Below are 26,863 nucleotides of genomic sequence, written 5' to 3'. Positions count from 1 at the left end.
GATTATTCTTTCTCTCACACCCCACATCCAAACCGTCTGTAAATCCCACCAGCTCTATCTTCATCTTCAGAATCTGATCTTTCTCTTTCTTTCTTTTTAACCGCTTCCTCGGCTGCAGCCTGGTCCAAGCCTCCATCCTCTCTGGCCTGCATCATTCTCGCCGGTGGCCCCTCCCTGGCCTCCCCGATTTCACGCTCAGCACTGCTGCCACCTTCAGCACACTAGCTGGAGTGGGCTTGGCCTCCTGCTCAGGGCCAGCTTGTCATCGACACTCTGGCCAGGACCCCTCTGCCCTCATCTCCTGTCCTCCTTCGCTGCCTCACTCCCTTCCCACCCCTCAGACGGCCTTGGACACGCCGGGTGAGCCCTGAATCCCCTCGCCTTTTTCAGGTCTTCACTCTGATGTCCTCTCATTGAGACCCGTCCTGGTCTCTCTGTCTAAAGTTGCAAGCTCCTCATCTTTCCTCCAAATTCCTCCTAACTCCTGATCTTTTTCTGTGGACCTCATGATCATCTCACGTATGATGGATAACAAACTTAGGCTTTTTATCACTTATCTCCCGCCACTACAGTGTAAAGGCCAGGAGGAATGTGGTCTTTGTTTGGTTTATTGATGTATTCAGAGAGTCTGGAGGAGGGCCTAGGAGATGCTAGGTGCTCCATCAATACTGATGTCGTGGAGCTGGATCACAGACAGCTGGATGGGAGCGGAGGAGAGCCAGTCATTCACTCTGTGGTCCTCAGTCCTTCTGACTCAGCCTTATGGGAATTTCTCACTTGGTTCGCTGTCCCTGGTCCCTCTGGCCTCAGTCTCTCTGTATTTTGCCTTTCTCTGCTTCCCTAGAAGCCGGGAGCCCCGAGTCTGCCCTGTGGAAGAGTTGCTCAGTTGTGTCTGACTCTTCACGACCCCATGGACTTCTGAAGCCCACCCAGGCTCCTCTGTTCATGGAAGTTTCCAGCCAAAGAATACTGGAGTGAGTTGCCATCTTCTCCTCCAGGGGGTCTTCCAGACCCGGGAATTGAACCCGCGTCTCCTGCATTGGCAGGCGGATTCTTTACCGCTGAGCCACCGGGGATCCCATAGAAGAAATGCTCGCTGTCAAAAGGGTGAAGGGACTGGACCAGGAAGCAAGAGACTCCTTTCTACAGAGGCCCTGCTCTGGACTCACTGAGTCCCCCGCCCTGCCTGCACCTCAGTCTCCTCTCTCAATGAGGGGTTGGGCAGGGTCTTTCTGACTCTGCCATCCTTGGATCTCAGAGGGGAAGAGGGTGGAACGCCCTGAGCTCTTAGAGTGGGGAGCAGGACGTGGACATTGGGTAATGTCGCTCCTCGGGGCTCCCCTGGGGAAGGCATTTTCTTGCTGGATCACGCCTAAGACGCCCACTGTGACCTTTTTCCGAGGAGATGGCGCCTGCAGATCAATAGCTTGATTGCAGGAAGGATGGGGCGGGGTGGGAGTGATGCATTTTTCAGGACCGATCTGTCCCTCTGGCAGGTCTGGTGGTGCCTGTGTGAAATACCACCTGAGAAATGAGAGTCCCCACCCCCTGGAGAATAATTGCGTGCCAGTGTCTGACACCTGATGTTGAGAAGTGAGGCTCGTATTACGTCATGTTTCATTGTAGATCCAGACTTAACAGCAGGAGAAGACGTCAAGGAGGGGAAGCCTGACTTTATTAGAACGACAATAGTGTGAAAAAGGGTTGCTCGGTCGTGCCCAGCTCTTTGCGACCTCATGGACTATAGCCCGCCAGGCTCTCTGTCCATGGAATTTTCCAGGCGCAGTACTGGAGTGGGTTGCCATTCCCTTCTCCAGGGGATCTTTCCGACCCAGGGATTGAACCTGCATGGATCCTGCATTGTGGGAAGATTCTTTACTGTCTGAGCCACCAGTGAAGCTTCTGTTTATGGAAAATTGCTAAGCAAAGTCCTGCTAACGTATTATATATCCTTGGATCTGTATAACAGCCTCTTGTACCCGTTTTACAGAAGAGGAATCTGAGACTCAGCCTCATAGCTTATAAATGGCAAAGGTAGGATTTGAACCCAGATCACCAGGCTCCAAAGGCTTATAATTGTTACCGTGTTATGCCACATTGACAGGGAGCTGAAGCTTAGCTGTTTTAAGCTCCAGATATTTCGGGCTTTAAAAAAAAAAAAACTAAATTGAACAGAAATTTTTTCTAAATTAGGTTGTATTTGATTGTGTATAGAAACAAGGAGTTGGAAAGTCACTTCTTTCATCTTGAAGACTCGGGGTTGTTTATCTGGATGCCTGCAGCTTTAATGGGTTGTTGGTATGGGTGAATGTAGATATGGGTTAGGGCCTTGAGGAAGTGAGTGCTTTTGTCTTTAAAACCTTTTTTTAAAAAATGGTTATTTCTTCAGCTGTGCCAGGTCTTAATTGCGGCATGTGGGGTCTGGTTCCCCGAGGAGGGCTGGAACCCCGGGCCCCTGCGTTGGGAGCGTGCAGTCCTAGCGTGGTCCACCAGAGAAGCCCCGAGGCTTTAAAGTCCTGGCCGATGGGCCTCTTCCTCCTGTTCTTGCTGTCAGCTGCCACATCTTACAACTGACAGTGTCCCTGTTCTCACTGCCCCCTCCCAATTAGCTGTGCCCTGGGAAACCACGCCGGTCAGTTCATCGGATTTACGTGCAGACGCAAGTAAAGAGGCTTTGGAGTCAGGCCCTTCCAGGAACAGAGTGCGTGGGCTTTACGACCCTGTATTATTGGTATCCAGGGCCTTTTTTTTATTATTTCCTTTGGGGCCCCTCAGCTGAATTTTTCATAGTCGTGCCAGCTTGGGGAGACGACACTGACTTCGGCCTCAGATATACTGAAACGGGGGCTTCCCTGGTGGCTCAGAAGGTCAAGAATCTGTGTGCAGTGCAGGAGACCCGGGTTCGATCCCTGGGTCGGGAAGATCCCCTGGAGACTGGAATGGCAACCCGCTCCAGCATTTTTGCCTGGAGAGTCCCATGGACAGAGGAGCCTGGTGGGCTACATACAGTCCATGGGGTCACAAAGAGTTGGACACGGCTGAATCAGTTTAGCGTGCACACACACACACACACGCACGCACACGCACACACACACACTGAGATGGGGGGCCAGTGGGACAGTCCCCGTGGAGATGGGCTGAAATCAGTTAGAGCTGTGCTGCCGGCCACCGCGGCCACCCCACCCTGTGCTCCTGAGCACCCGGGGGTGGGGCTGGCCTGAGTCGTGACGTGCTGCAAGTGTGAAATATACCTTCAATTTCGAGGACTTAGCATCATAGAGAATGTTGGATATTTCCCGAATGAACCTTGAGTATCAAGTACATGTTGATCCACACATGATTCGTTGATTACGTGATAATATCCAAGGTGATATCTGGAATAAATTGAACTGAAAAATGTATTGTTAAAGTTAGTGTCACCTGTTTCTTTTTTACTCTTTAATGTGGCTATAAGAGAATTAATAATAATTACATGTGTAATGATAAATGGGGCTCACATTACATTTGTCAGTCTGCCCTGGATTAGAAATGACTGAGGTCAGAGATGGAGCTGGGAGTTGGACGCCGTGGGAGGGGGTGGTGTTTGCTGGCACCCCTCCAGGCCAGCTGCTCCGTCTTCCCTCTGTCCCAGGCTGAACTGACACGCCGAGCCAGCTCTGTATCAGAGTATCACGCCCAGGGCTTAGTGGGGATGGAACTGGGAATTGAGATTGGACCGCAGCAGGGATGTGCACCCTAAACCTGGGCAGTGGACTGCCAGGCGGTGCTGAAGCAAAGATGGCAGGACAGAGTGGCGTCCCTGGGAATCCCCATTCCTCACCTGTCTGCAGTGTGGACAGGGGCTCGGAAGCCCAGCCGCAGGTGTGAAGGCATGGGCTGGCTGTGGCAGGAGAGATGCTGAACTTGGAAGTGGGCGATTCCACCCTTGACCCTCCTGCTTGTCCGGGTCCCTCCCGTCCTGCCAAAGCGAGCTGCAGTTTCACCCCCTCCAAGCGGTCGTCTCTAGCCGCGGCACCCTTGCTTCCCTAACCCCGTGACACGTGCGTGTTGTCCATCTTCCGTTTGGTCGTGGCCGATAGACCCTCAGCATCCACATGCGATGAGACCCGTGCTGGAAAATACCCTGTGATGTCCCTGTGAGGTTTGGGTGCAGGCCAGTTCGCTGGATACCAGCCCCGAGGCATGCAGAGTTCAGAGGTGTCGCCACCCCCAGCCTGGGGGTGTGCCATTCTTGAGGGAGGGAGGTGCTCAGTCATGATATTCCAAGAGCCCGCAGCTCCTGTGGCTGTTCTCTCGGCCTTTTTTTTTTTTTTTTTGGCTGCTCTGGGTCTTCACTGCAGCATGCCGACCTTTTCTAGCTGCAGCCCATGGGTTTCTCTTACTGCGGAGCACAGGCTCGAGCGTGCGCAGGCAGGCGTGGTAGTTGGGGTGCAGGCTTAGTTGCCCTGAGGCATGTGGGATCTTAGTTGCCTGACCAGGGATTGGAACCTGAGTCCCCTGCTTTGAAAGGTGGATTCTTAACCACTGGACCACCACAGAATTCCCCGTTGTGTCAGGCTGGTCTCCCTAATTCGACTTGTGAGAATTCGGCAGAGGTGTTCTTCTCTTCTTGGCCCTGGAAGCCTCTGCCATCTATGGTGCCGTGTGTGGAGAGACTAGACTGCGCTCATGGGAGAAGGGCTGTGGGCTCCTTGAGGGCAGCCTGGATGCTGACTGTTGAGATCTTCCTTGGCTCCTGGGCACATGCATTTAAACATACTTGTTGGGCAAAGGAGTGCAGAGATCAGGACGCTTTCATTGTGAGCACAGGCTGTCATTCGTTTGGGTTCCGTCAGCCGGACTGTGTTTAGAAGAAAGATCTCTTCACCTTGTTCACAGAATGAATCTTGAGTGGGAAAGGAAATGGCAACCCCCTCCAGTGTTCTTGCCTGGGAAACCCCATGGAGAGAGGAGTCCGGTGGGCTACGGTCCGTGGGGTCCCGTAAGAGGCAGACGCCACCAAGTGCATGAGCACACGGGATTTTAAAGATGTTGGTGGAGGGCATCAACCTGGCGGAACGTGGTAGGCTGGGCTCACATGGGCTGGGAAGCCAGCTCCAGTGTTCTCTTGAAAACGGTAGGTAGGAGACTCGAGTGGAAGTAAAGGTAACTGTGCTTTCTCTCCCCTTCTTGTCTGTGTTTTCATCCTGTAGATTCACCCAAACCACCAGTCGCCCCCAAGCCGAAGGCTGCCAGTTCCCTCACGCCACAGACACCACCCAAATTCTGCCCGGCATCATTCCGGCCTGAAAGCCTTCACAGCCCCAACTCCTCCATGTCCAGGGGGCCGAAACCCCCCATCGCCCCAAAGCCCCGGCTGGCCAACCCCAGCGAGTGGAGGGCCAGCGTCTACGTGATCAACAGCTTGAACAAATGCAGCAACGGGAAGCTGCCCTGCGTAGACAGGGGCCTCTACGAAGAGCACCGGTCCACCCCGGAATGCTCCGAGTCCGAGGCCGACGAGGATTACATCGTGGCCCCCAGGGCCCCGCCGGGGGAGGTCCGAGCCAGGGATGCGGGCTGCGAGGAGAACGCAGTCACGCGGCCTCCGGAGGCCGGTGAGGAGGAGGAGGAGGGCCAGGATGGGGGCGAGGGGTGTGGGCCAGCAGGGCCCCCGGCTGCAGAGGCCTGGGCGGTGCTGAGCGGACAGGCTGACCAAGACGTCGCCCTCGCCCCCGAGGACGCGGAGGGGGCGGACTGTGCCGGGGCCGCGGGGACCGAGGACCAGACGCTGGCGAGTGAGGAGGAGGAAGAGAGGCTGGCGGAAGAACACAGCGCCTGCAGCCTGGAGGACGGGGGGCCTGGGGACAGAGGGTCAGAGTCTCCGAGTGATAGCATCCCAGCCCACCTCGAGGTCATCGAGGATACCGAGGTTGGCGGCGAGGAGGAGCCCGGGGCCCCTGGGACCCCCCAGGAGGCAGAGGAGGAGGACGAAGAACAGGGCCGCAGTGTGGACGAGAGGGGCGAGGGGGACGATGCCGGCGAGGAGCCCCCAGAGGATGAGGGGTCGGCCACGGGTGTCCCCGAGGCCGAAGTGGCCAGAGATGACCCTGACGTCTCCCGGGAAGTGTGTGACGATGCCGTGGGTGATGGCAGCGAGCACGGTGGGCAGGATGAGCCGGCTGACCCGGCGGAAGCGGAGGTGGGGCAGGACCCCGGGGAGGGTGAGGACCCCGTGCAGGATGAAGCAGCCGAGGAGAGCTGCCACATCATCCCGTTCGAGAGCGACAGCGTGGACGACCTCGTGCCTCCGCTCTCGGCCAGCCCCTACGAGTTCTTCCCCTCCGAGAGCACCTCCTTCTGTAGTGAGAGCTACCCTCCTTATTCTGAGTCCGCAGGAGAGTCAGCACAGGAGCCGGGGCCAGGAGAACACACGGAGCGGGACCCCGAGGCCGGGCCGGGGCGTGAGCGGCGGGGCTCCGAGCAGGGTGGCGCTGAGGAGGAGGGCCCCCCTGTGCCTGACGTCCTGGTCCTGCCTGAGGATGAGGATGCCAACCCCTATGAGATGGGAGTTGGTCCGCCCTGCGGGGCGGATCCCGGGGAGGCGGAGACGCCCAGAGCGCAGGTCGCCCCGCAGGAGTTGAGCCCTGATGCGGAGGGCGGCCTGGTCCCCATCGACAGGAATTACGTCATGGCGAGGGCCAGGCCCCACTCCGGGAAGCTGGCTGGCTACGTCCCAGAAACGGTCCCGGAAGAAATGGGGCCGGAAGCTGGCTTAGCGGCCGCTGGCATTGGGGCGGCCACCACGGAGGCGAGGAAGACAGTCCTGTCACTGGAGGGGAAGCCGCTGGACGTCAGCAGGGCCCTGCCGGCAAAGCCCAGAGCCTTCACGCTGTACCCGCGATCATTCTCCGTGGAGGGCCGGGAGATCCCCGTGTCCCTGTACCGGGAGCCTGAGGCCTGCAGCCTCGACGGCCACAGCATTAAGAGGAAGGAAGACAACCTGTCCCTGCCCTGCGTCATCGGCTCCTCCGGCAGCTTCTCCCAGAGGAGCCACCTGCCGTCCAGCGGCACCTCCACCCCATCGTCCATGGTAGACATCCCGCCCCCGTTCGACCTGGCCTGCATCACCAAGAAGCCCATCACCAAGAGCTCCCCCTCGCTCCTGGTGGAGAGTGAGCCCCCGGACAAGCACTCCAAGAAGAAGAAGTCGTCCTTCAAGCGGTTCCTGGCACTGACGTTCAAGAAGAAGACGGAGAGCAAGGTGCACGTGGACGTCAACGTGTCCTCGTCCAGGTCGTCCTCGGAGTCCAGCTACCACGGGCCGGCCCGGCTCCTGGAGTTGGACCGCAGGAGCCTCAGCAACTCGCCGCAGCTCCGGGCGCGGACGGGCAAGCTCCGGGCTTGCGACTCGCCCTCCTCGCTCATCTTCTGCCGGGAGGGCAAGAGGAAGGGGGTCCCCTTCAGCAGGACGGTGTCCCGGGTGGAGTCCTTCGAGGACCGCTCCCGTCCCCCCTTCCTGCCGCTGCCCCTCACCAAGCCACGCTCCATCTCGTTCCCCAACGCCGACACCTCGGACTACGAGAACATCCCGGCCATGAACTCGGACTACGAGAACATCCAGATCCCGCCCCGGAGGCCCGCGCGGGCCGGGACGTTTACCAAGCTGTTTGAAGACCAGAGCCGGGCCCTGTCCACGGCCAACGAGAATGACGGCTACGTGGACATGAGCAGCTTCAACGCTTTCGAGAGCAAGCCGCAGAGCGCGGACCCGGAGGCAGAAAGGTACCGTGACAGTCACCTTCCCTTTGCCGGCCGGCGGTGGTAACCATCCGAGAGGCAAGCTTAGGCGAGGGTGGCGGTCCCTGAGCTTTTTGGTGCCAGGGGCCAGTTTGGTGGAAGGCGATTTTTCCACAGACCTGGTCAGGGATGGTTTGGGGATGAGTCTAGTGTGTGACTTTCATTTTGCAGTTCATTTCTGTTCTTATTACATCAGCACCTCAGACGATCAGGAGTTGGATCCTGGAAGTCGGGGATAGGCATAGTGGTCAGAACAGACTGGCTTTTTTGCCTCGGGCTCTGTCTCTCTCTAGCTTTGTGACTTGGGCTAAGTCGCTTTCCTGTCTGAGTCCCGGTTACTTCACCTGTGGAAAGAATCCGTGCTACCTCTAGGCAGAGTGTTTGGAAAGATCGGAGTACCTAGTCTGTTTGAAAATGTTGTCTCAGATGCCAAGTATAGGGCAGGTGTTTGTTATTATTTGGGATACGTTTCTGATCTCCTAGGCAGATGGCTTTACTACTCCCCTCTGGGAAAGTCACCAAAAGAGAAGGGCCTGGAATCTTGCCAAACTAAATATCTTTCCCCATCAGGAAAATACCCTAAATTGAGATTAACCCCTTTTTATTGTGTCAATATACACTCTATTCAAGGGAACTAGAAAAGACAATTTATTTAAATTGTTTGAAGAGCTAAGGGCGCCCTAAGCTAAATTTCTCAATAGAGGTCTTTAAGAGGTACGTCCAAGCTGATTTTTTTTGGTTCGTTTTTGGACTCGGTCACCTTGGGAGTGAGAGTGAAGCATTTCAGTTATTGACACCAGTGGGGGTTTTCTGACCTCACCTTCCCGAGGCTGACGGAACGGCCTTATTGATCATCCCAGGTGGGTGATTGCCAAGTCTTCTGTTTCTTATGCACCGCGGATGCACCGTAAAGGCGCTGCAATTCAGCCTCCACCGCTTAGCCGCTCGGGGGCACCTGATCTGAATTAATGAAAAGTCAGAAGAATGGTGCTGATTTTCGAGGAAAGCCTGGTTCTTTCCCCACATGTACAGGACCTCAGTCGAGTCCCACACAGTTGCAAACTCCCAAGGGGGCCTGCAGCAATGAGTAGATAAGAACGGCTTGCGATTAGCGTTAGCTCTCTGTGGAGTGTAGACCCCAGGAGGGTTCGTGTGGCTTTTCTCCTGAATTTTTCATACGGTTCCCTACCGTGTCTCCCTCTCTCCCTGCCGCGAGTCTGGGTGAGGCTGTGAACTGGTTCTTTCTGTGAACTGGTTTGGAGCAGAGGTGGGCCTCAGTGCCGCTAGAGGGATCCAGGTTAATCTGGAGGATGGGGGCATGTGCGCACTTCAGGAGGGCGGGAGCAGGAAAGCAGACAAGGCCACTGCATTAGTGGTTATCAGTGGGGTTTGACAAGACCCCAGCCCGGTGGGTGTGGGGGAAGCCTCCCAGGTGGTAAAGAACCCGCCTGCCAATGCGGGAGATGTAAGAGATTTGGGTTTGATCCCTGGGTGGGGAAGATCCCCTGGAGAAGAGCCTGGGAACCCACTCCAGTAGTCTCGCCTGGAGAATCCCATGGATACAGGAGCCGGGAGGGCTGCAGCCCACAGGGTCGCAGAGAGTCGGACACAACTGAAGGGACTTAGCACGCACGCACACGCCCCTGGTGGTGTACTGCCAGCGCTAATGGAAATGGAGCCAAGGTCTGAAACCATGAGGTCTCCATATTGGGACGGACCTCAAAGGGCACGTGGTCTAACTTCCATGTCTAAGAGGTCTCTCTCCTAACCCGGTCTGTAGTTGAATTCCTCAGGCCCCAGGGAACTCTCCACCTCACAGAGCTGCCGCGTCTGTTGCTCGGTACCTCTGTTTGTCCTTTCTGTCTGAGCCAAAGCCGTCTCCCCATCATGTCGCCACCCCACCGAGGCGGAAGCCGATCCCTCTACTAGCCCTGCCCCCTCCTGCTGACTCTCCCCCCTCCAGCCAGGCATCTGAGCTCATTTCCTCTTTTCTACGACTGTCCTTCGGAAATGGAAACCTGCCTCTGTTGAATCATAGACTTGCAGAGCTGGAAGGGAACTTCTGACAACGTTCTGAGGAGGAAACTGAGGCACGAGGAGGGAAAGAGAGTTGCCTCAAATCTCTCTTGGTGGAGAAATCAGTGTCAGGACTCCGATTCCCTGACTCTTGGTCCAGGAATTTTGGGGAAGGATGCCAAGGGAGGCCAGGTCTCGTCGTGCAGGCTGCACACTGTCCAACCCCAGGGTCGCACTCCCCTTGTGGTCTGTGTGTAGTGTCCGTGGGACTGTGCGGTGTGCAGGCCGCTTGGCCACATGCAAAGGGCCTGTGGCCTCGGTCTGTTGCTGTTTAGTCGCTCAGTCGTGTCTGACTCTCTTGTGACCCCGTGGACTGTAGCCTGCCAGGCTCCTCTCTCCATGGGATTTTCCAGGCAAGACTGGAGTGGGTTTCCATTTCCTTCGCCAGGGGATCTTCGCAGACCAGGGATCAAACCCACGTCGCCTGCATTGGCAGGGGAATTCTTTACCACTGAGCCACCTTGGAAAGCCCACCTTGATCTTTGCTTAGTCCAAAAAAAAAAAGGCAAAAAAAAAAGCTGCCTTCATCCAAACCAGAATAAAATACTGCAAAGATGCGAATCCTCTCCACGTCCTGACTGCTCGCTGTGTGCCAGCCCCGTGCTAGGTGCTTTCCCCGTCGTATCTCACATATGAGGCTCCAGCCGGGAGCCTTGGCTGAGTGTCTTGAACCATCACACTCTGCTGTGGAATGGATTTCCCCGCAGGCCAGGCTGGCTGGGATGTATCTCCCGTGCAGGAACCACATCCTCTTGGACATCAATCAGTGAGCAAAGCTTTCTTCCGTTTTCCTGCGTGAAACAGAGGGAAGCAGAGGGCGAGAGAAATCCCGCTCTGGGCTGGAACACGTCTGGGCAAGGGCGGTGCCCGACACACGGCATCGAGAGGCGGCGGGGGCTGCCACGAGGTGTGGGGGGCCCGGCTTCTTCGCCTGAATAGGGGCTTTGAGAACCAAGCGCAGGGGGTGCTGCTGACCTGAGACGTGTGCCCAGGGGTGCTGGGGTTGGCCAGGACCGGATGAGAACATAGGAGACCGTTCCCTTCCTCCTTCTGCTGCTTGTGTGTCCCCAGACCTCGCTGCAGTGAGGATCAGAGGCTGAGGCCAAGATAAATACCGACGCTCCTGAAACAGAGCTGGACGGTGAGCCCCAGGAGGGGGAGTTCAGAGCCCCCCCGGCCCTGCCTCCCTGTGGGCCCCCCGTTTGCTCCTCTGTCCTGTGGTCTGATTGGAGCAGATCCGTTATTTCTCAGCCACCCACACTATGGCTCACTGCTTGTCTTTAAATCAGTCCATCTTTTTTACTTAAACGATATTTCAAAGGGAAATTCTATGTTACTGCTGGCAAATGGGGAACCAGTATTACTTGTCTTAAGTAGAAGGCAGTTGTGAAAATAAGATACAGGACAAAGAACTAAGCGGGGGAAGTCTGGCCTGAGCCTCGTGCCTTGCCGAGGCCTTGAGCGGAGGCTCCGTCCCTTTGCTGAGCAGCGAGAGGCCTGAGAGGCGTCCTGGGGCCAACGCGGAGACAGTCTCCTTGGCGTAATCAGAGGGACCCAGGAATGGTGAAAAGGGAACAACTCTCTCGTGGTGCCATTTCGTGTTATTTAAATCCAAGTCCTTTTCCTAATGAAAATGCGTCTCTTCGAGAAACGTGCGGAGTGTGTGATAGAATTCAGAGTTCTCTAAATGAGAGCAGCAGCTCAGGGTCTGATGGACGATCGTAAAGTTTCTCCTCTGCAGGTGCTTCCTTCCAGGTTTGTGCACACAGATAGTAGCATTTTCCCAGTTACTGTAGCTGTCTTCTGTCTTATGAAATAGAAGTGTGCACATTGTTACCTTTCACAGTTACACACGGAGCGGTTACAGCGCTACACATTGTGTACAGTTTCCCCTGGTGTACAGGGCTTTGGGCTTCGCAGGTAGCGCCAGTGGCCACCAGTGTGGGACATGGAAGAGCCCCGGGTTCAGTCCCTGGGTCGGGAGGATCCCCTGGAGGGGCGCACCGCGATCCACTCCAGTATTCCTGCCTGGAGAGTCCCGTGGACAGAGGAGCCTGACGGGCTACAGTCCATGGGGTCACAAAGAGTCGGACACAACTGAGAGACTTGGCTCCCACACACATACACTACTTTGATTTAAAGTGTATCCCCAAAGCATTCTTTTTTCGTGAGTTGACTCTCATGCACGGTATGTGAACCGTGAACTTCCAGATGTTCAAGCTGGATTTAGAAAATGCAGAGGAACCAGAGATCAAATTGCCAGCATCCGTTGGATTATTGAGAAAGCAAGAGAGTTCCAGAAAAACATTTACTTCTGCTTTACTGACTATGCCAAAGCTTTTGACTGTGTGGATCACAACAAACTGTGAAAAATTCTTCAGGAGACAGAAATACCAGACCAGCTTACCTGCCTCCTGAAAAACCTATATTGAGGTCAAGAAGCAACAGTTAGAACTGAACATGGAACACCAGACTGGTTCCAAATAGGAAAAGAAGTACGTCAAGGCTGTATATTGTCACCCTGCTTATTTAACTTATATGCAGAGTACATCATGAGAAACGCTGGGCTGGAGGAAGCACAAGCTGGAATCAAGATTGCCGGGAGAAATATCAATAGCCTCAGATATGCAGATGACACCACCCTTATGGCAGAAAGTGAAGAGGAACTAAAAAGCCTCTTGATGAAAGTGAAAGAGGAGAGTGAAAAAGTTGGCTTAAAGCTCAACATTCAGAAACCTAAGATCATGGCATCTGGTCCCATCACTTCATGGGAAATAGATGGGGAAACAGTGTCAGACTTTATTTCTGGGGGCTTCAAAATCACTGCAGATGGTGATTGCAGCCATGAAATTAAAAGACGCTTACTCCTTGGAAGAAAAGTTATGACCAACCTAGATAGTATATTCAAAAAGCAGAGACATTACTTTATCAACAAAGGTCCATCTAGTCAAGGCTATGGTTTTTCCAGTGGTCATGCAAGGATGTGAGAGTTGGACTATAAAGAAAGCTGAGCGCTAAAGAATTGATGCTTTGCAACAGAGGTGTTGGAGAAGACTCTTGAGAGTCCCTTGGACTGCAAGGAGATCCAACCAGTCCATCCTAAAGGAAATCAGTCCTGAATATTCATTGGAAGGACTGATGCTGAGGCTGAAACTCCAATACTTTGGCCACCTGATGCAAAGAACTGACTCATTTGAAAAGACCCTGATACTGGGAAAGATTGAAGGCGGGAGGAGAAGGGGACGAGAGAGGATGAGATGGTTGGATGGCATCACTGACTCAATGGACATGAGTTTGAGTAAGCTCCAGGAGTTGGTGATGGACAAGGAAGCCTGGCGTGCTGCAGCCCATGGGGTCACAAAGAGTCGGACACAACTGAGCGACTGAACTAACTGAACTGAATGCAGGAAAAGTGTTCTCAACAGCCATCTAGTCCAGCACTCGTCCTCTTCCAGTAGAATGCTTTGTGTGCTCAGTCAGGGCTCTTGGTTGGGGGAACCAAGTCCTTACTTCTGAATATCCCACAAGACCGTGATATGTTGATTGTACCCTAGGAGCTTAATAAATGCATGTTGATTTTGAGCTTCAAGGGGGGAAAGAACTATCATTTATTAAGTATCTTCTGAGACACAGTTTGAGGTGCTTTGTATAAGCTGATTAAATCGCCATTGGATGCAAAACACCACACACACTGGTCTGTCCTAAGTGTCTCGTTTAAATCCTCATAATTGTAAGTTCGCTTATTGCATGGTGAAGCATCTGCTTTAATCACTCAGTATTATCCCTCCACACAGATCCCCAAGGCCCCCTTTCCCCATTTCATTATGAAAACATTCAAACTTAGGGAAAAGCGGAAAGAGTTTTCCAGTGAATGTTTGTGGGCCTGCTTCTTAGATGTGATATTAACATATTGCCGCGCTGTCTTTTTCTCATCGCTTTCTCTGCCTGCCTTTCAGTCTGCGCTCCACCTCTCACTGTGACTTACCTTTCTCTGCTCTCTCTGCTTCGGTTTTTTTCTGTTTCCCATTGCATTGCGTGGCATGCAGGATTTTAGTTCCCCGACCAGGGATTGAACCCACCACGCCCCCTGCAGTGGAAGCGTGGATTCTTAACCACTGGACCGCTAGGGAAGTCCCATGTATCTCGGTTTCCTTGTCTGTAAAAGGCGACGCTAGGAGTACTGGGCCTGTTCGTGTCATGAGGACGAAATGAGTTAATGCAGCACGGAGTGAGGAGGCCAGTGAGCACAGGCTTTCATGGAGTGACGCGATCAAGGTTCCGCAGCCGTGGATGCAGGTGCAGAACCGGGCCTTTCACTGAGAGGGTGTCCGTGTCTCTCTTACAACTTGCTGTGTGTGTGTCAGACCCGGTGTTCAGGACCTCACATGCATCACCAGGAGCAGGTGTGAACTCGTGAGCTGTGGGGTGTGGTGTCGACGTTGCCTCTGCCTTCCGCGGGGGACGGGGTCGGGGCTGCCCGCACCAGCCTGGGCACCCCAGGACTGGGGTGTTTTGATTCCAAAATCTCACTGTCTGTAACTCTGTCTGTAGCAGTTATTTCACTTGTAACTCATGATCAGTGAGGCACCTTAGGGCTTTCCAGTTCCCATTTTCCAGATGAGGAAGCTGAGGCCCAGGAAAAAGATTCCAGCCATCCTCAGTCACACAGGCAGTAAGTCGCCACAGCAAGACTCACACCCAAGTCTTTCTGACTCTCCACCCAGTACTCTTTCCATCCTGTTCTCTGTGGTTGAAAAGTGCCACGTTCACTGGTGGCCTCCACCCAAGAGCTCCGAAGTGGCTCCCTCGTGGGAGTCAGGCCAGCACGGCCGCCACCCACGTGCTGGCTTCGCTCGGAGGTCCAGAGGCAGGGACGCGAGGGAAAGCGAAGGGACGTCCTCCTTTGGTTTCTGCCTGCCGGTGGGTTTGCTGCCGTCTTGGCAGCTTGTGGAGAAGGTGGACAGCCTCTCCTAGGACTTGCTGATGAGGCGTTCAGGTGCCGTTCCCTCCCGCCGGGCATGGGGATGGGGAGACCCTTGCCCTCCTGTGGGCCTTGGCACAGGATGAGTGACCGGAAGCTCTGGGTTGGAGCAGCCATCTGTACCACTCAGAGGACTCAGCCTCGAGCAGTGGTGGCTTCCAGAGAAAGAGAGCCCAGCATTTCGGGCTCCTTCAGAGCCGTCCACGGTCAGAACGCAGCTCGGATTACGTGCCCAGGAGTTTGTGAGCTCCAGGACTGGGGGCGTTCAGGTGCCTGAATCTCTTGGCTCCCTGATGACAGCTGTTCGAGAAGTGAGTACTGCTGTACCAAGAGCTGCGTGGGTGCTGTGTGCAAGGAGGTGGAGAGGTGAACCCCCCCCCCATCGTCACTGACCTCAGCGGAGGTGGAGTCCAGGGGGTTGGAAGGACCTAGACTCAAGTCCCTGGAGTGCAAGATCGGAAACGCTCCGGACCCAAAGAGTAGGCGTCCAGAGGAGGGTGGGCTGGTGTCATGCACAAGGGGGCATCTGAATGGGCGCTTGAAGAAAAGTTCTAACTGTGGTGCTGGAGGAGACTCTTGAGAGTCCCTTGGACTGCAAGGAGATCCTACCAGTCCATCCTAAAGGAAATCAACCCTGAGTACTCATTCAAGGACAGATGCTGAAGCTCCAGTACTTTGGGCACCTGATGCAAAGAGTTGAGTCAACTGGAAAAGACCCTGATGCTGGGAAAGATTGAAGGTGGGAGGAGAAGGGGACGACAGAGGATGAGATGGTTGGACGGCATCACTGATTTCAATGGACATGAAAGGACAAAGTCTGAGAGACGGTGAGGGATGGCGAGGCCTGGCGTGCTGCAGTCCATGGGGTGACAAGAATCGGATGGACTTGGTGACTGAGCAACAAGAGGATTTCCCCATACGGAGGCAGAGGAAGGTGTGAGCCCAGGCGGACACGTCGGACTGTGGCGTTTAGCAGGTTAAACCGCAGTGAAAGTGACCTACTGTGTTTCAGAGGATTCCCTCGATGTCTTGTTTTTCTGGAATGCCGTTCCCATCGTCTCCAGACACAGAGATGACGTAGAGGAGCCTGGGTTGAAAGGTGTAGGGACCAAACTCGCACCGTTTTTCCCGGAGTTCCGGTCTTGTGGTAGAACGTTCCAGCAATTCAGCTGATTCCGTCACCGCCAACCACTCAACATCGGCTGCTGTTCTAAGTACCGGCGTGTGTCGGGGGGTGATGCTTGCTGCCCTGGGGGTGTTTCCGGCTGGCTGGGGAGAAAGGCCGACAGAGGTCCTTAGAGCCTAGTGTGATAAAAGCCGTGTGCAAGGTCCGTCCAGGCGGTTCTGAGGAGGGGGCGGCGAGGAGCCTTTGCCATCCGGGGGTGCCCAGGGTATCTCCAGAGGGGCAGCGAGGGAGTCACGATGGAGACACAGTCTGGGGCGGCTGGGGTGAGGAAGGACCTTTACACGTTCAGACTGCGGAGCTCGGCATCCACGCCGGTGAGCCGGATGCGGGAAGGCCGCCTGGGGTCCAGCCGAGAAGCACCTCGTGTTTCGGCTCAACACTCCGGGGCAGCGGGGAGCGCCCGTCAGCCAGGCAGGGCTATGGTGGGGCTCTCCCTCATTCCCCTTCCAGGTAGGATGGAGAGCGGAGGGGTTGAAGACACGGGAAGCAGGGAGGTGAGCCAAGGGCACCCCCCCACACCCCGCCACGGAGGAAATGAAGACCCAGTGGGGCTGCATCGGGTTCCGCCTCCGCAGTGTGCACAGCCGTCCTATCCTCCAGCATCGGTTCCCCCAGGGCCCCAGCTGTGCCTGTCTTCGCTTTTCTCAATCTTTGTGGGGTTTTTTTGTTTTTTTTTTTTTTAAGTTTTCTCCTTCTTTATTTTCTTGGCCGCACCGCGCGACGTGTGGGATCTTAATTCCCCAACCAGGGATCGAACCCCCGCCCCTTGAAAAGTGGTGTCTTAACTGCTGGACCACCCGGGAAGAGCTCTCCACTCGATTTTTCCTCATCTTTTACAGTCTGTCGGGTCCGGAACAGAAGGTTTGGCATTGGTGTCCAACAAAAGACGTACGAGAAATAATCAGGATTTAGTCCCGAAAATAAAAGCTAAAGGATACAAGCCAAGTAACAAAGTTGGGGCATGGGGGGTGGGTCATGGTCCAGACTGTCCAGACCAAGGACAGCGGCTGCATTTATAACTCTGAAATGAGCACAGACGCTAGCATGAGGGCCCCTTCCCGCATCTTTAGAATGCAGTAGGTATTTCGGTGAGGTGGTTCCCTGAGAGTGAAAACCTGACTTTTTTTTTTACAGCCGCAGACAGTGCTGCGGCGACAAAAATACGCATCATTGTGAAAATAAAGGTGATTTATGGCCTCAGCTGTACATCCTTGAGTGGGTAGACAGCAGGGTTACAACCAAGCCTCCTGCTGACCGATTCCATCCGTGTCGAGAGTTGGCTGGCCAGGTTTTTGGCACATCCCTGTGGTGGTATTCATTGGTATCTCTCTATCTGCCTGCAAGCTGGGAGCCTTCCTATTATTATTATGTTTTTGACAAATGAACTCATGCAGAGCTTTCATTAAGTTTCACTGAAAGGACCTGGAAATGCCATAAAAATTATCGTAATCTCAAAACCATCACATTCCTAATGCGTGCGGCTGTGCTGCTTGTTGAAATTGACTGATGAGAATATTCAGTTTTTAATTTTCTGACTTAAAATAAGACCATCTGCAGCTGTTTCTTTTAGCAATAATTTTTAATTAAATGCAATAAAATTTACAAGGAAGGACCCTAATAAGAAAATCGTGTCAGGAACACACCGATTGTAACATTTACTAGCGTGAGATGAAAGCCCCATCTTTCCCCCCCCCACCACCACCCTCACAGAGCTATAATACAGACAACGTCCTGATTAAGTGTTAATCACTATGTGGCTTTTCCTTCATAAAGTCTGTGGGAGGCGTGAGAACAATTCTCACTAATAGCAGACAGCCTTATTGCACGGATGTTTCGGTGAGATGTCAGCGGCTGTGTCCTTGACCAGCTGAGCCCCAGCGGAGGCTTTGTTCCAGCCTGGGTGTGGATGGTGCTGGCGTCCGGGCAGGGGCCCTCAGTGTTCCAGCCCATGGACTGGAGACGAGCGTATCGTGCAGAGGGGGTACAGCCAGCGACCAAAGCTTATCTCTGCCGTTCGTGCGTTTCCTTGCTGAGCTTGCATCAAGGGCCTCCTCCATGCCTGGCGCTGCCCTGGTTGCTGCAGTGGTGGCAGCGAGTGGTCAGGTCAGCTGTGTCCCTTGGCAGAGAGCTGATATTCTGCTGGGGAGAGGCAGAGTGTAAGACAAACTAAAAAGTCAGCAGGAGAATCGTCGATAATGAGATCTTTCTTTTGTGATGAGGTTATTCTTTTGTGGGAAAGAAGGAAAGAGAAAGGTGTGATAGAAAGTGGCCGCTGTAAGGGGTGGTTTAGACAGGGTAGTCAGGGAGGGCTTCTCGGAGGAGGTGACACGCTGTGAGCTCTGAATGGTGATGAGACATCATCACGAGGAAGGGCGTTCCAGGCAGAGGGAACAGAAGGGATAGAGGCTTTGAGCCTGGACGCCCTTGGGGGTTTGTGGAGAGGCCTGGAGAACAGAATGCAGTGAGGAGAGTGACCGGGTCCTGGTGGGCAGGGGCCTTTGTAAAAGGTTTGGATTTTGGTTTAATGAGACGGCATTGGAAAGAAGTGTTAGGATCCAAAATTATTTGTGTTATCTGAAATTGTTCAGATTTGTACGTTTACTTGTACGTTTGGACTTCCCGGGTGGCTCAGAGGTAGAGAACCCGCCTGCCAGTGCTAGGGACACAGATTTGATCCCTGAGTTGGAAAGATCTCCTGGAGAAGGAAGTGGCAGCCCCGTCCGCTGTTCTTGCCTGGGGATATCCCATGGACAGAGGATCCTGGTGGACTGCAGTCCATGGGGTTGCAAAGAGTCGGACGTGAGTGAGCACAGGTACACACGCGTTCATCAGCAAATAATTTGAAAATGCAGCAAAGAGTATGTGCTCTTCAGAATGGTCCTGGAGGTATACAGAGGTTTGAACTTGGGTCCCAGCTCTGCCCCTGGCTGTATGATTTTTGAGCATCTGAGTCTCGGGTCCCTTTCCCACCTGCAGTTGCTCTGGACTGGCTTGGAGCCTGCAGTTCTGAGTCCCCATCTGAGTGCTCTTACTGGAGGAGGATGGTGGTCCAGGGAGCTGGGAGGACATGAGTCCAGTAGGGAGGCTGGGAAAATCCCTGAAAAGAAATGTGCTGCGTTTGGACTCATGTTCCCTGTGTGAACTGATGCGATCTGTGTGCCGTAGGGAGCTACTGAGGGTTTAGAGCAAGGAAGGGCCGTGCTCAGCTAGCGTTCTAGGCACAGCGAGTGTAGTGAGGAAGAAGCAGCCTCCTTCCTCCCAGCGAGGTTTCTAAACATCAGGGAATCAAGGCATGACGACAGGGCTCGCTCCGCAGCGTCTCTGGTGTGTGGTGTGATGTCCGCCAGCCTCAGCGGCTGCACGGTCACTCAGAGCAGAGTGACCCCGAGCTCTGGCTACTACCCCTCCGTGGGGGTGTTGGGGGGTCTGATGGTGGAAGGCAGCATGGCTGACTGGACCAGAGACGCAGGTGCATGGCCGGGAGAGAATGAGTTTGAGTCCGGCTCTGTCCCTCGTCTGATCCGAGCCGCAGTTTTCTCACTGGTTCCGGTGGTGCGGGGTGGCGGGGGGGGGGGGGTTCCTTCTCACTGAGCGGTCCTGGGGTGTCGGAGAGAATCCACGAATAACCCCGTCAGTCTCGGCCTCTGCTGCTGGGAGCCGCGTGCCCCAGGGCTCACGAGGCTTTGCTGCGTGTTCATGAGACACCAGATGCTGTCTCAGACCCTTTCCGTGTGTTCACTCAGTTAATCTGGGGGAGAAATAAAAACAACAACCCTGCCACGTAGATACTTTCTTTTTTTAAATCTGCGCCCGGTAGATGAGGAAACTAAGGTACAAAGAAGTTAAGCAAAGGGCTGAAGGTCACACAGCTGCTGGGCAGCTGAGCCAGGACTCTAACCCAGGCCGCTTCCAGCACCTCTGCTGCTCCAGCCGTGCAGGGAGGCTGCCTCCCAATTCGTGGGCATCGCTGCCTTGAATTTGTCGAATGTCCCTTTGGTTCTAAAACCTCATTAGAAGAGGAAGCTGAGGTTCAGAGTGGTAACATGACTGACAAGCCAGTAAGTGATGGGGCTGGAACAGGAAGGAAAGTATCCTTAGGGATAAATTCTTCCCTTTCTCTGACTCACCGCCTTTGAGAACTTCCCAGCTGGAATCGACCCCCCAGATGTCAAAGGTGGGGACACACACCTTTGAATGAATCTGTAGGACGGAAATGTCCTTAGCACAGGCATTTGGAAAGGACAGCTTGTAATGACGGTCCCCTTACTCGGATCCACATGGCTGGGGGATGATGTAAAAGCTATTTATAGAGAGCAAAGCATGCACTGTTGCAGTCCCCATGAGAGGGGTGATATTGTGACGGTTAGTGCTTCTTTAGATTGCCCGGCTGGTCTCAGTACGGGCCCTTGAGGAATTTATCATCCGTGCTCACGATACTCCAGGTCAACAGGACAAAAACCTCGTAATAATTTCTGAGTGATGAATTGAAGTGTTTCATCAAGCTCCTTGAGAGTGTACCAAGGCTGCCCAGCCTCCCAGAGGTGAAGGCAGCCGCTCTGCTTGGGGACTCTGAGCTTGCAGCTGACAGTCGCAGCGGTTCTGTGTCTTGGAGAGGCCTCCGTCTTTGGCTGTTTCCCTGCAAGACGCATGTCTCAGGGCTGAGGTTGTTGGGGGAATGATGTGGCTGGTCTCTATGTAAACAGACCCGTTCTCTACGTGCGTGGGGCTGGTCTGGAGCCCTGAACGGGGCCCAAGAGAAGTTTCTCCAGGTCAGAGTACGAGCCAAGAACTTGAAATTTCAGGGTGCTTGCATCATTTTAATTAAGAAAAATCAGACACACACATTATATATGGGGGTGGGGGAACCCAACCAGACAAAACCAGACTCTGCTCAGAGGCCTTAAGTTCTGCTGTGCTGGTAGCATGAGGGTCTCTCGTACTTCGAGAGGGGTCAGGCAGGGCTGTCCTGTGGGGTCCTGAGCCTCCGTCACAGGCAGTGAGTCAACACCAGTGGAAGGGATACTGGAAGGGATCATGACTTATACGCTGGCCAGGAAATGTGAACTCTTGGGCTCATTTTTGGCTGGGCAGGTCAAGTCCCAAGGAATCAGCTCCTGACTGTGCCCAGCCCCCAGTGGGGAGAGGCCGCAGGAGACTAGAGGACTCAGCAGCAGCTCTGAGCCGGGTTCCAGAAGGCTTCTCCTGTTACCACACACTGCATCAGAAGCCTGCGAAATGCTCAAGAGACAGTCTGTTGGGGGTGCTACCCCGGGGTGGCGGGCGGTGGGGCGGGGAACAGGAGGGCCCCTCCTGGAGTTGAGGCCCCAGCAGCGTTGAAGCAGACGGGAAGCTTGGTTATTTGCTCTTTGGGGAGCTGCCTCACATGCTTTGTCTCAGAGGTCTTCAAACTTTCTGTTGCAGCAGGATCCTTTTTCACATGAAATCCTAACTCCGACGTGAAATCTTAACTCGGAACCCCAGCATAGAAGGCAAAGCCTTGTTATTATCATTCTCCTTCATAAGTTCAAAATTTTCACATTTCATGCTGGTGTTCAGTCCCTGAGTTGTGTCCAGCTCTTTGCAACCCCATGGGCTGCAGCACGCCAGGTTCCTGTCCTTCACTGTCTCCTGGAGCTTGCTCAGACTCATAGCCATTGAGTCGGTGATGCTCTCCAGCCGTCTCATCCTCTGTCGTCCCCTTCTCCTCTTGCCCTCAATCTTTCCCAGCATCAGGGTCTTTTCCAAGGAGTCAGTTCTTCGCATCAGGTGGCCAAAGAGTTGGCGCTTCAGCATCAGTCCTTCCAGTGAGTATTCAGGGTTGATACCCTTTAGGATGGCCTGGTTGGATCTCCTTGCAGTCCAAGGGACTCTCAAGAGTCTTCTTATTCATGCATAATTTAATCCGTGGCTTACAGACCTCTGTGCGGGGGAGGTGGAGAACTGGTGATTTCTGCCCACGTTTCAAAAACAGGTCTTTAGTTTTGTTGAAGGGAACAAGGTGTAGCAGTTGAGGATAAATATCTGTTGGATCATAAACTCCTGGATTGAAATGACGCCCCTCAACATCTGGTTTACAAGAATGGAAATGAAATTAACGAAATTAACCCCACTGCTTTACACACATTATCTCATTGATTATCAGCCCCATTTTACAGGTGGGAAAATGGAGGCACCCAGACGTCACGTGACAGAGGTGGCAAATAGGGTCTGAGGACCCAGAGCCAGGACACACGAGTGGGTCCCAGCCCCACTGAGTGGTCCTTGCTCCCAGGAAGAGTTGCCCCCGCGCCTTAGGAGCCGGTTTCACCCTCACTGTGTGGAGAGGGGCGGGGTGAGCTTCTGCCAGAAAGGCCATCCTGGGGATTCCTTTTGTGGGCCAGAGAGCTGGACTTGAAAACCCAGGAAGTTCAGAAAGCCGTGAAACCTCGAGGGAGCAGCCACACACATGCTCCCTGCACTTGACAGTCTGCAAAGCTTTTGGATGTCTGCTGGCTCCAGTGGCTCTCCTGACAACCTCTGGAGTAGGCGAGACTCTGATTAAATCAAAAGCAATATTTAAGCAAAGACCTGAAGGAGGGCAGCAAGTAGTCCGGCAGAGTTGTTTTCTGGGTGGGGCCTGCAGTTAGCCATTTTCCTGGGACCTTTCCCCGTCTCCTCGACTGAAAAACGGGGACAGGAGGGTGACAGGTACCTGACGGTTAAGAGTAACCCACGACAAGGGCTTGGTGCGGGGCCTGGCACGATGGGGGGTCGTGTTTATCGTGGGAGCTGGGTGGTGGTCGTGCTTAGTCGCTCAGTTGTGTCCGACTCTTTGCAACCCCATGGGCTGTAGCCCACCAGACCCCTCTGTCCATGGGGATTCTCCAGGCAAGGGTACTGGAGTGGGTTGCTGTTTCCTGCTTCAGGGGATCTTCCCGACCCAGGGGTCGAAGCCTCATCTCTCGTGTCTCCTGCATTTTACACGGATTCTTTACCCACTGAGCTGTCGGGCTAGCCCTGAACGTCATTATGACTATGGTTCTGATTGTGCCGGAACACGGAAGTGCAGGAGGAGAAGGTCCCTGTAAGACTGGGGGTTTGGAATATGCCAGAGAAAGAGCTGGGGAGCGGGGGGGCTGGGAGAGTGTTGTCCGAGGTCACGGAGCCGGCAGATAGGGCTCAGGGGTGCCTGCTGCGAAGCCTCCAGCCACGTGTTCTGTGTCGAGTGTTGAGCTGGGCAAGACTGGTCCCACCTGGGACTGACCTGGACAGGCTGCGGCGGGTCCTGGGCATCCCTGGAGCTGCTCTGGTAATGGCATGGAAAAGGAGGTGGTGTCCCGCTAGGAGCTGTGCTCACCCCGCACTCCCCTCCCAGAGAGTCCCTCGCAGATGGTGCATCTGGTTTCCAGGGAGGCCCCTGGTGTGAACCCCAGTTTCCTTGACAGCCCAAAGCCAGAGGGAGCCGTGGGGGTGAGTCAGTGGCTTAGCAAAGACCAGAGTGGAGGCAGCTGCTCGCCTGTGGGATAAGGAGCTCCCCACCTCCGACTCCAAACCCAGTCTCGGACCCCAGGAGGCCCCAGGCTTTCATCCAGGGCAGAGAAGCAACACCAGGATGAAGAGACATTTGTGTGTTGCTGGGTTTGCCCCGACTTCCGGTCTTTCTTTGACCCTGCCCTGTTCTCAGCATTGAGGATGGAGGCCCGCAATACCACTGAGCCTCTCTGAAGCCCCTCGCTTTACAGAAGGGGCAAGTTGAGGCCCAGAGAGTGGGCTTGGCTCCTCCATCCCTCCTCCCCTGGATAAGCTGCCACCCTCCTAAACATGTGTGGTGATGAGGGGGACGGTGGGGGCCCGGGGGAGGGGCATGCCGCTCTGATGGGGGTGTTCAGACCCCGGATGGCATGCTCAGAGCAGGCTTCCATGGAAAGCCTTCTGCGGTGTGCCCCAGCCGCCAGCAGGTCAGCCCTGCCCTCCTGGTGTCCCCTCCCAGGGCTGGTCATTTCCCTGCTGTGCCTCTGTGTAGCATATGCCCTCCCGTGCTGACCGGGACATAGTCTCCTGTGCTGCGCGGCGGGCCCCTCCGTGGCGTCACCACTGCAGCTCATCCCTGTATCCCCGGCCCTTGGCATAGAACTTGGTACCCAAGTGATGCTCAATAAGTAGTTCCTTAAAGGGATGTCTTCCGAATGCTGAAGGGCACGGTCATCCCTGAGGGACGCCCCAGCAGCTTGGACTTCCCACGGATTCCTCCATCAGTGCCCTGGGTCCTGGGACAGCAAGGAGACGCAGGGCAGGGTGACAGTCAGCCTGGGGACTCAGACAGGAGACGCCTGACTGGGCAGCGAATTGCTTAAATTCATCTGTGCTGAGTGCTCCAAAGAAGTGCAGGCTGTTCTGAGAGCTTCTCACGGGTGCCCTGGCCTGTTTCTGGCTGGAGAAGAGCTCTGAGAAAGTGAGATGGGGGCTGAGTCCTGAACTGTCATGAGGAGTGAATGTGACAGAGGATGAGAGTTGGGGAGGCCTCTGAGCGGAACGAACAGTCATCTTTCCCATTATACAGATGAGGAAACTGAGGCTCAGAGCAGGGAGGTTACTTGCCTAAGGCCACGTGGTTATCAGAGGAGAAGATGGGTTTGCCTGCAGGTCCGCGTAGCTCCAGAGCCCATTCCCTCTCTCCTGCTTATCTGCCCTGGATGAGGACGCCCAGACTGGCCGTGGTGGCGTCGCGTGTGCTGGGTCCAGGCCCGCCCTTGCCGCACCTGGGAGCTCACGTGCCCCCTGCTCCTTCCCGCTCTGGTTTGCCCTGGCACCTCATCTGTCCCAGCATGCCTGGGTAACCCGGGTCTCCGCTCCCTCCTTGTGCAAGAGAGGAGCAGGTAACCAACTCTCTCGGGCTTCTGCCCCTGGGATTTTATCACGTAGAATTCTGACCTTGAGAAGCATCCGTGAGTCTCACGTCTAGAGATCAGATCAACTTAAGGAGCACCCAGTGGGCATCTTCTGGCTGCCAGCCCCCTGCAGGGCTGGGAGCTGTGGGTCACAGGTGCACTTCCGTCTGTGGCCCAGGTTGGGGGTGGAAGACAGATCCGTGAACAGCTAGCTGCCTGGGTGTGATTATAGGTGCGGTCGGACGATGAGCAATGTTCTGGCAGCTTAGAAGGAGCCACCAAGTGCGTCGAGGATGGGCTTCCCTGAGGAGTTTCCAGGATGCAGATTGGGCCTTGAGGCTGGGCTTGAAGGGCGTGTAAGTGTTGGCAAGGTGAGGAAGTATGGAAAGGGCATTCCAAGCAAGGCACAGAGTCAGAAAGGGCCCAGGGTGTCCAGAGACAAGGCCTGGGCACAGTGGCCAGGTTGTCTGCGACAGGGAGTGACCGAAAGCTTGAGGATCTGCAGGGCAGCAGGGAGCTGCAGAGGCTGAGCAAGGTGGGCACTGGGTGGGACCCCAGCCTGAGATCTCCCTGCTGCAGCCGGCTTCATCAGACCGTCCCTGCCTTCTCCAGCCTCCATCGACCTGACCTGTGGTTATGTGAGACTCTCGTCCCCTCGGTGGGGCAGGGGAAGGGTGGATGTAACAGTGTGTTTGGAGGTTGGGGTCTGACCTGCCTCCCAGTTATCTCTGGAGGGGCCGCTGCTCAGCTCACAGGGCTCCATTCTCACGGTGCCTCTAATCCATGGATTAGAAGCCCGGGTGGCAGGCAAGAATTTGTGCCCTTTGAATAGGCCAGTTGGAGCTAATTGATGGCAGGGGGTGGGGGTAGGGTGGCACTGTTATTTAGGTGGCTTTGGCCGGGAGACTAGAATCCTGGCCTCTGAGTCGGCCTCTGCCCTAACCCTACTCCTGCCCCGTCCCTGAGTCCAGCTCGGGTGGACTCTCCTCTCACAGAGATGGAGGCTGGCCGGGACCACTCGCAGGCTCTCTGGGAATCACCATGTCGGAAGAGGCTGATGATGGCTGTTGATAAAGGTGCTCACTTGCTCCGCAGTGTGGTTTGGGGCACAGAGCCCTGCCTCCCCCTCGGAGCCAGCCCAGAGCCCCTGGGCCCTTTGGCTCCCTCTGTCTCTCTGCCTCTTGCTGTGGAACCTGCATCCTGCTCTCTGGACCTCAGTTTCCCCAATTGGAAAAATGAAGGATTCAGGGAAGTAACTTCTTAGATGATGTATTAGTTTTCTGTTGCCATCATGACGGTTTATTACACATTCCTTGGCTTAAGACAATGTCTACTTTTTCTTTCAATTTATTCATTTTTATTGGAATATGGTAGTTTTGCATTGTATCGCATTTGTACTGAATGCAGTAGTGTGGCGTGGGTTTCTTCCACACAGCAGCATGAGTCAGCCATAGGCATGCATATGTCCGCTTCCTCTTGAACCTCTTTTCCACCTCCCACCCAAAGTCCACTTTTTAACATCTCTCAGTTCTGTAGGCCAGAAATCTAGTAGGCTGGGCTGGGAACTGCTCTTAGTCTCACAAGGCCAAAACCAAGGTGTCAACCAAGGCAGTTCACCCTCTGACCCCCAGAGATTCGTGTTCATCCCAAATGCAAAGTTGGCTGCATCCCACGGCCCCCAGAGATCTCATCCCATGACAGCACCAGATCAGCAGATCTCTTCTGAATCTCATCGGCTCACAAGTCCCAGATCTCATCATCTAAGCCCTCTCAGTGAGTGCGGGTAAGGCTCTGGCAGTGACAGGTTCTGGGCTCCAAAATCATCGCGGATGGTGAAATTAAAAGATGCTTGCTCCTTGGAAGGAAAGCTATGACAAGCCTAGACAGTGTACCAAAAAGCAGAGACATCACTTTGCCAGCAAAGATGCGTATTGTGAAACCTACGGTTTTCTAGTCGTCACCTAGAGAAGTGAG

At 54.6% G+C, this 26,863-nt stretch overlaps 1 protein-coding gene across 4 annotated transcripts in view; it reads left to right on the top strand.

Annotated features, from left to right (window-relative positions):
• The window catches only part of FGD5 (FYVE, RhoGEF and PH domain containing 5), a 118,518-nt gene that overhangs the window by 6,108 nt on the left and 85,547 nt on the right, over positions 1 to 26,863 (top strand). For all 4 annotated transcript variants that reach the window (XM_042236431.1, XM_027957811.2, XM_027957809.2 and 1 more), the window contains one exon: positions 5,193 to 7,764. In XM_042236431.1, coding sequence (XP_042092365.1) covers positions 5,193 to 7,764 — 2,572 coding nt within the window. The remainder of the gene's footprint in view (positions 1 to 5,192; positions 7,765 to 26,863) is intronic.

The sequence above is a fragment of the Ovis aries genome, chromosome 19 (assembly GCF_016772045.2).
Source record: "Ovis aries strain OAR_USU_Benz2616 breed Rambouillet chromosome 19, ARS-UI_Ramb_v3.0, whole genome shotgun sequence".
In the NCBI taxonomy this organism is placed as follows: domain Eukaryota; kingdom Metazoa; phylum Chordata; class Mammalia; order Artiodactyla; family Bovidae; genus Ovis; species Ovis aries.
Note: the sequence above shows the minus strand (reverse complement) of the source record. Positions and strands in the feature narration are given on the sequence as shown.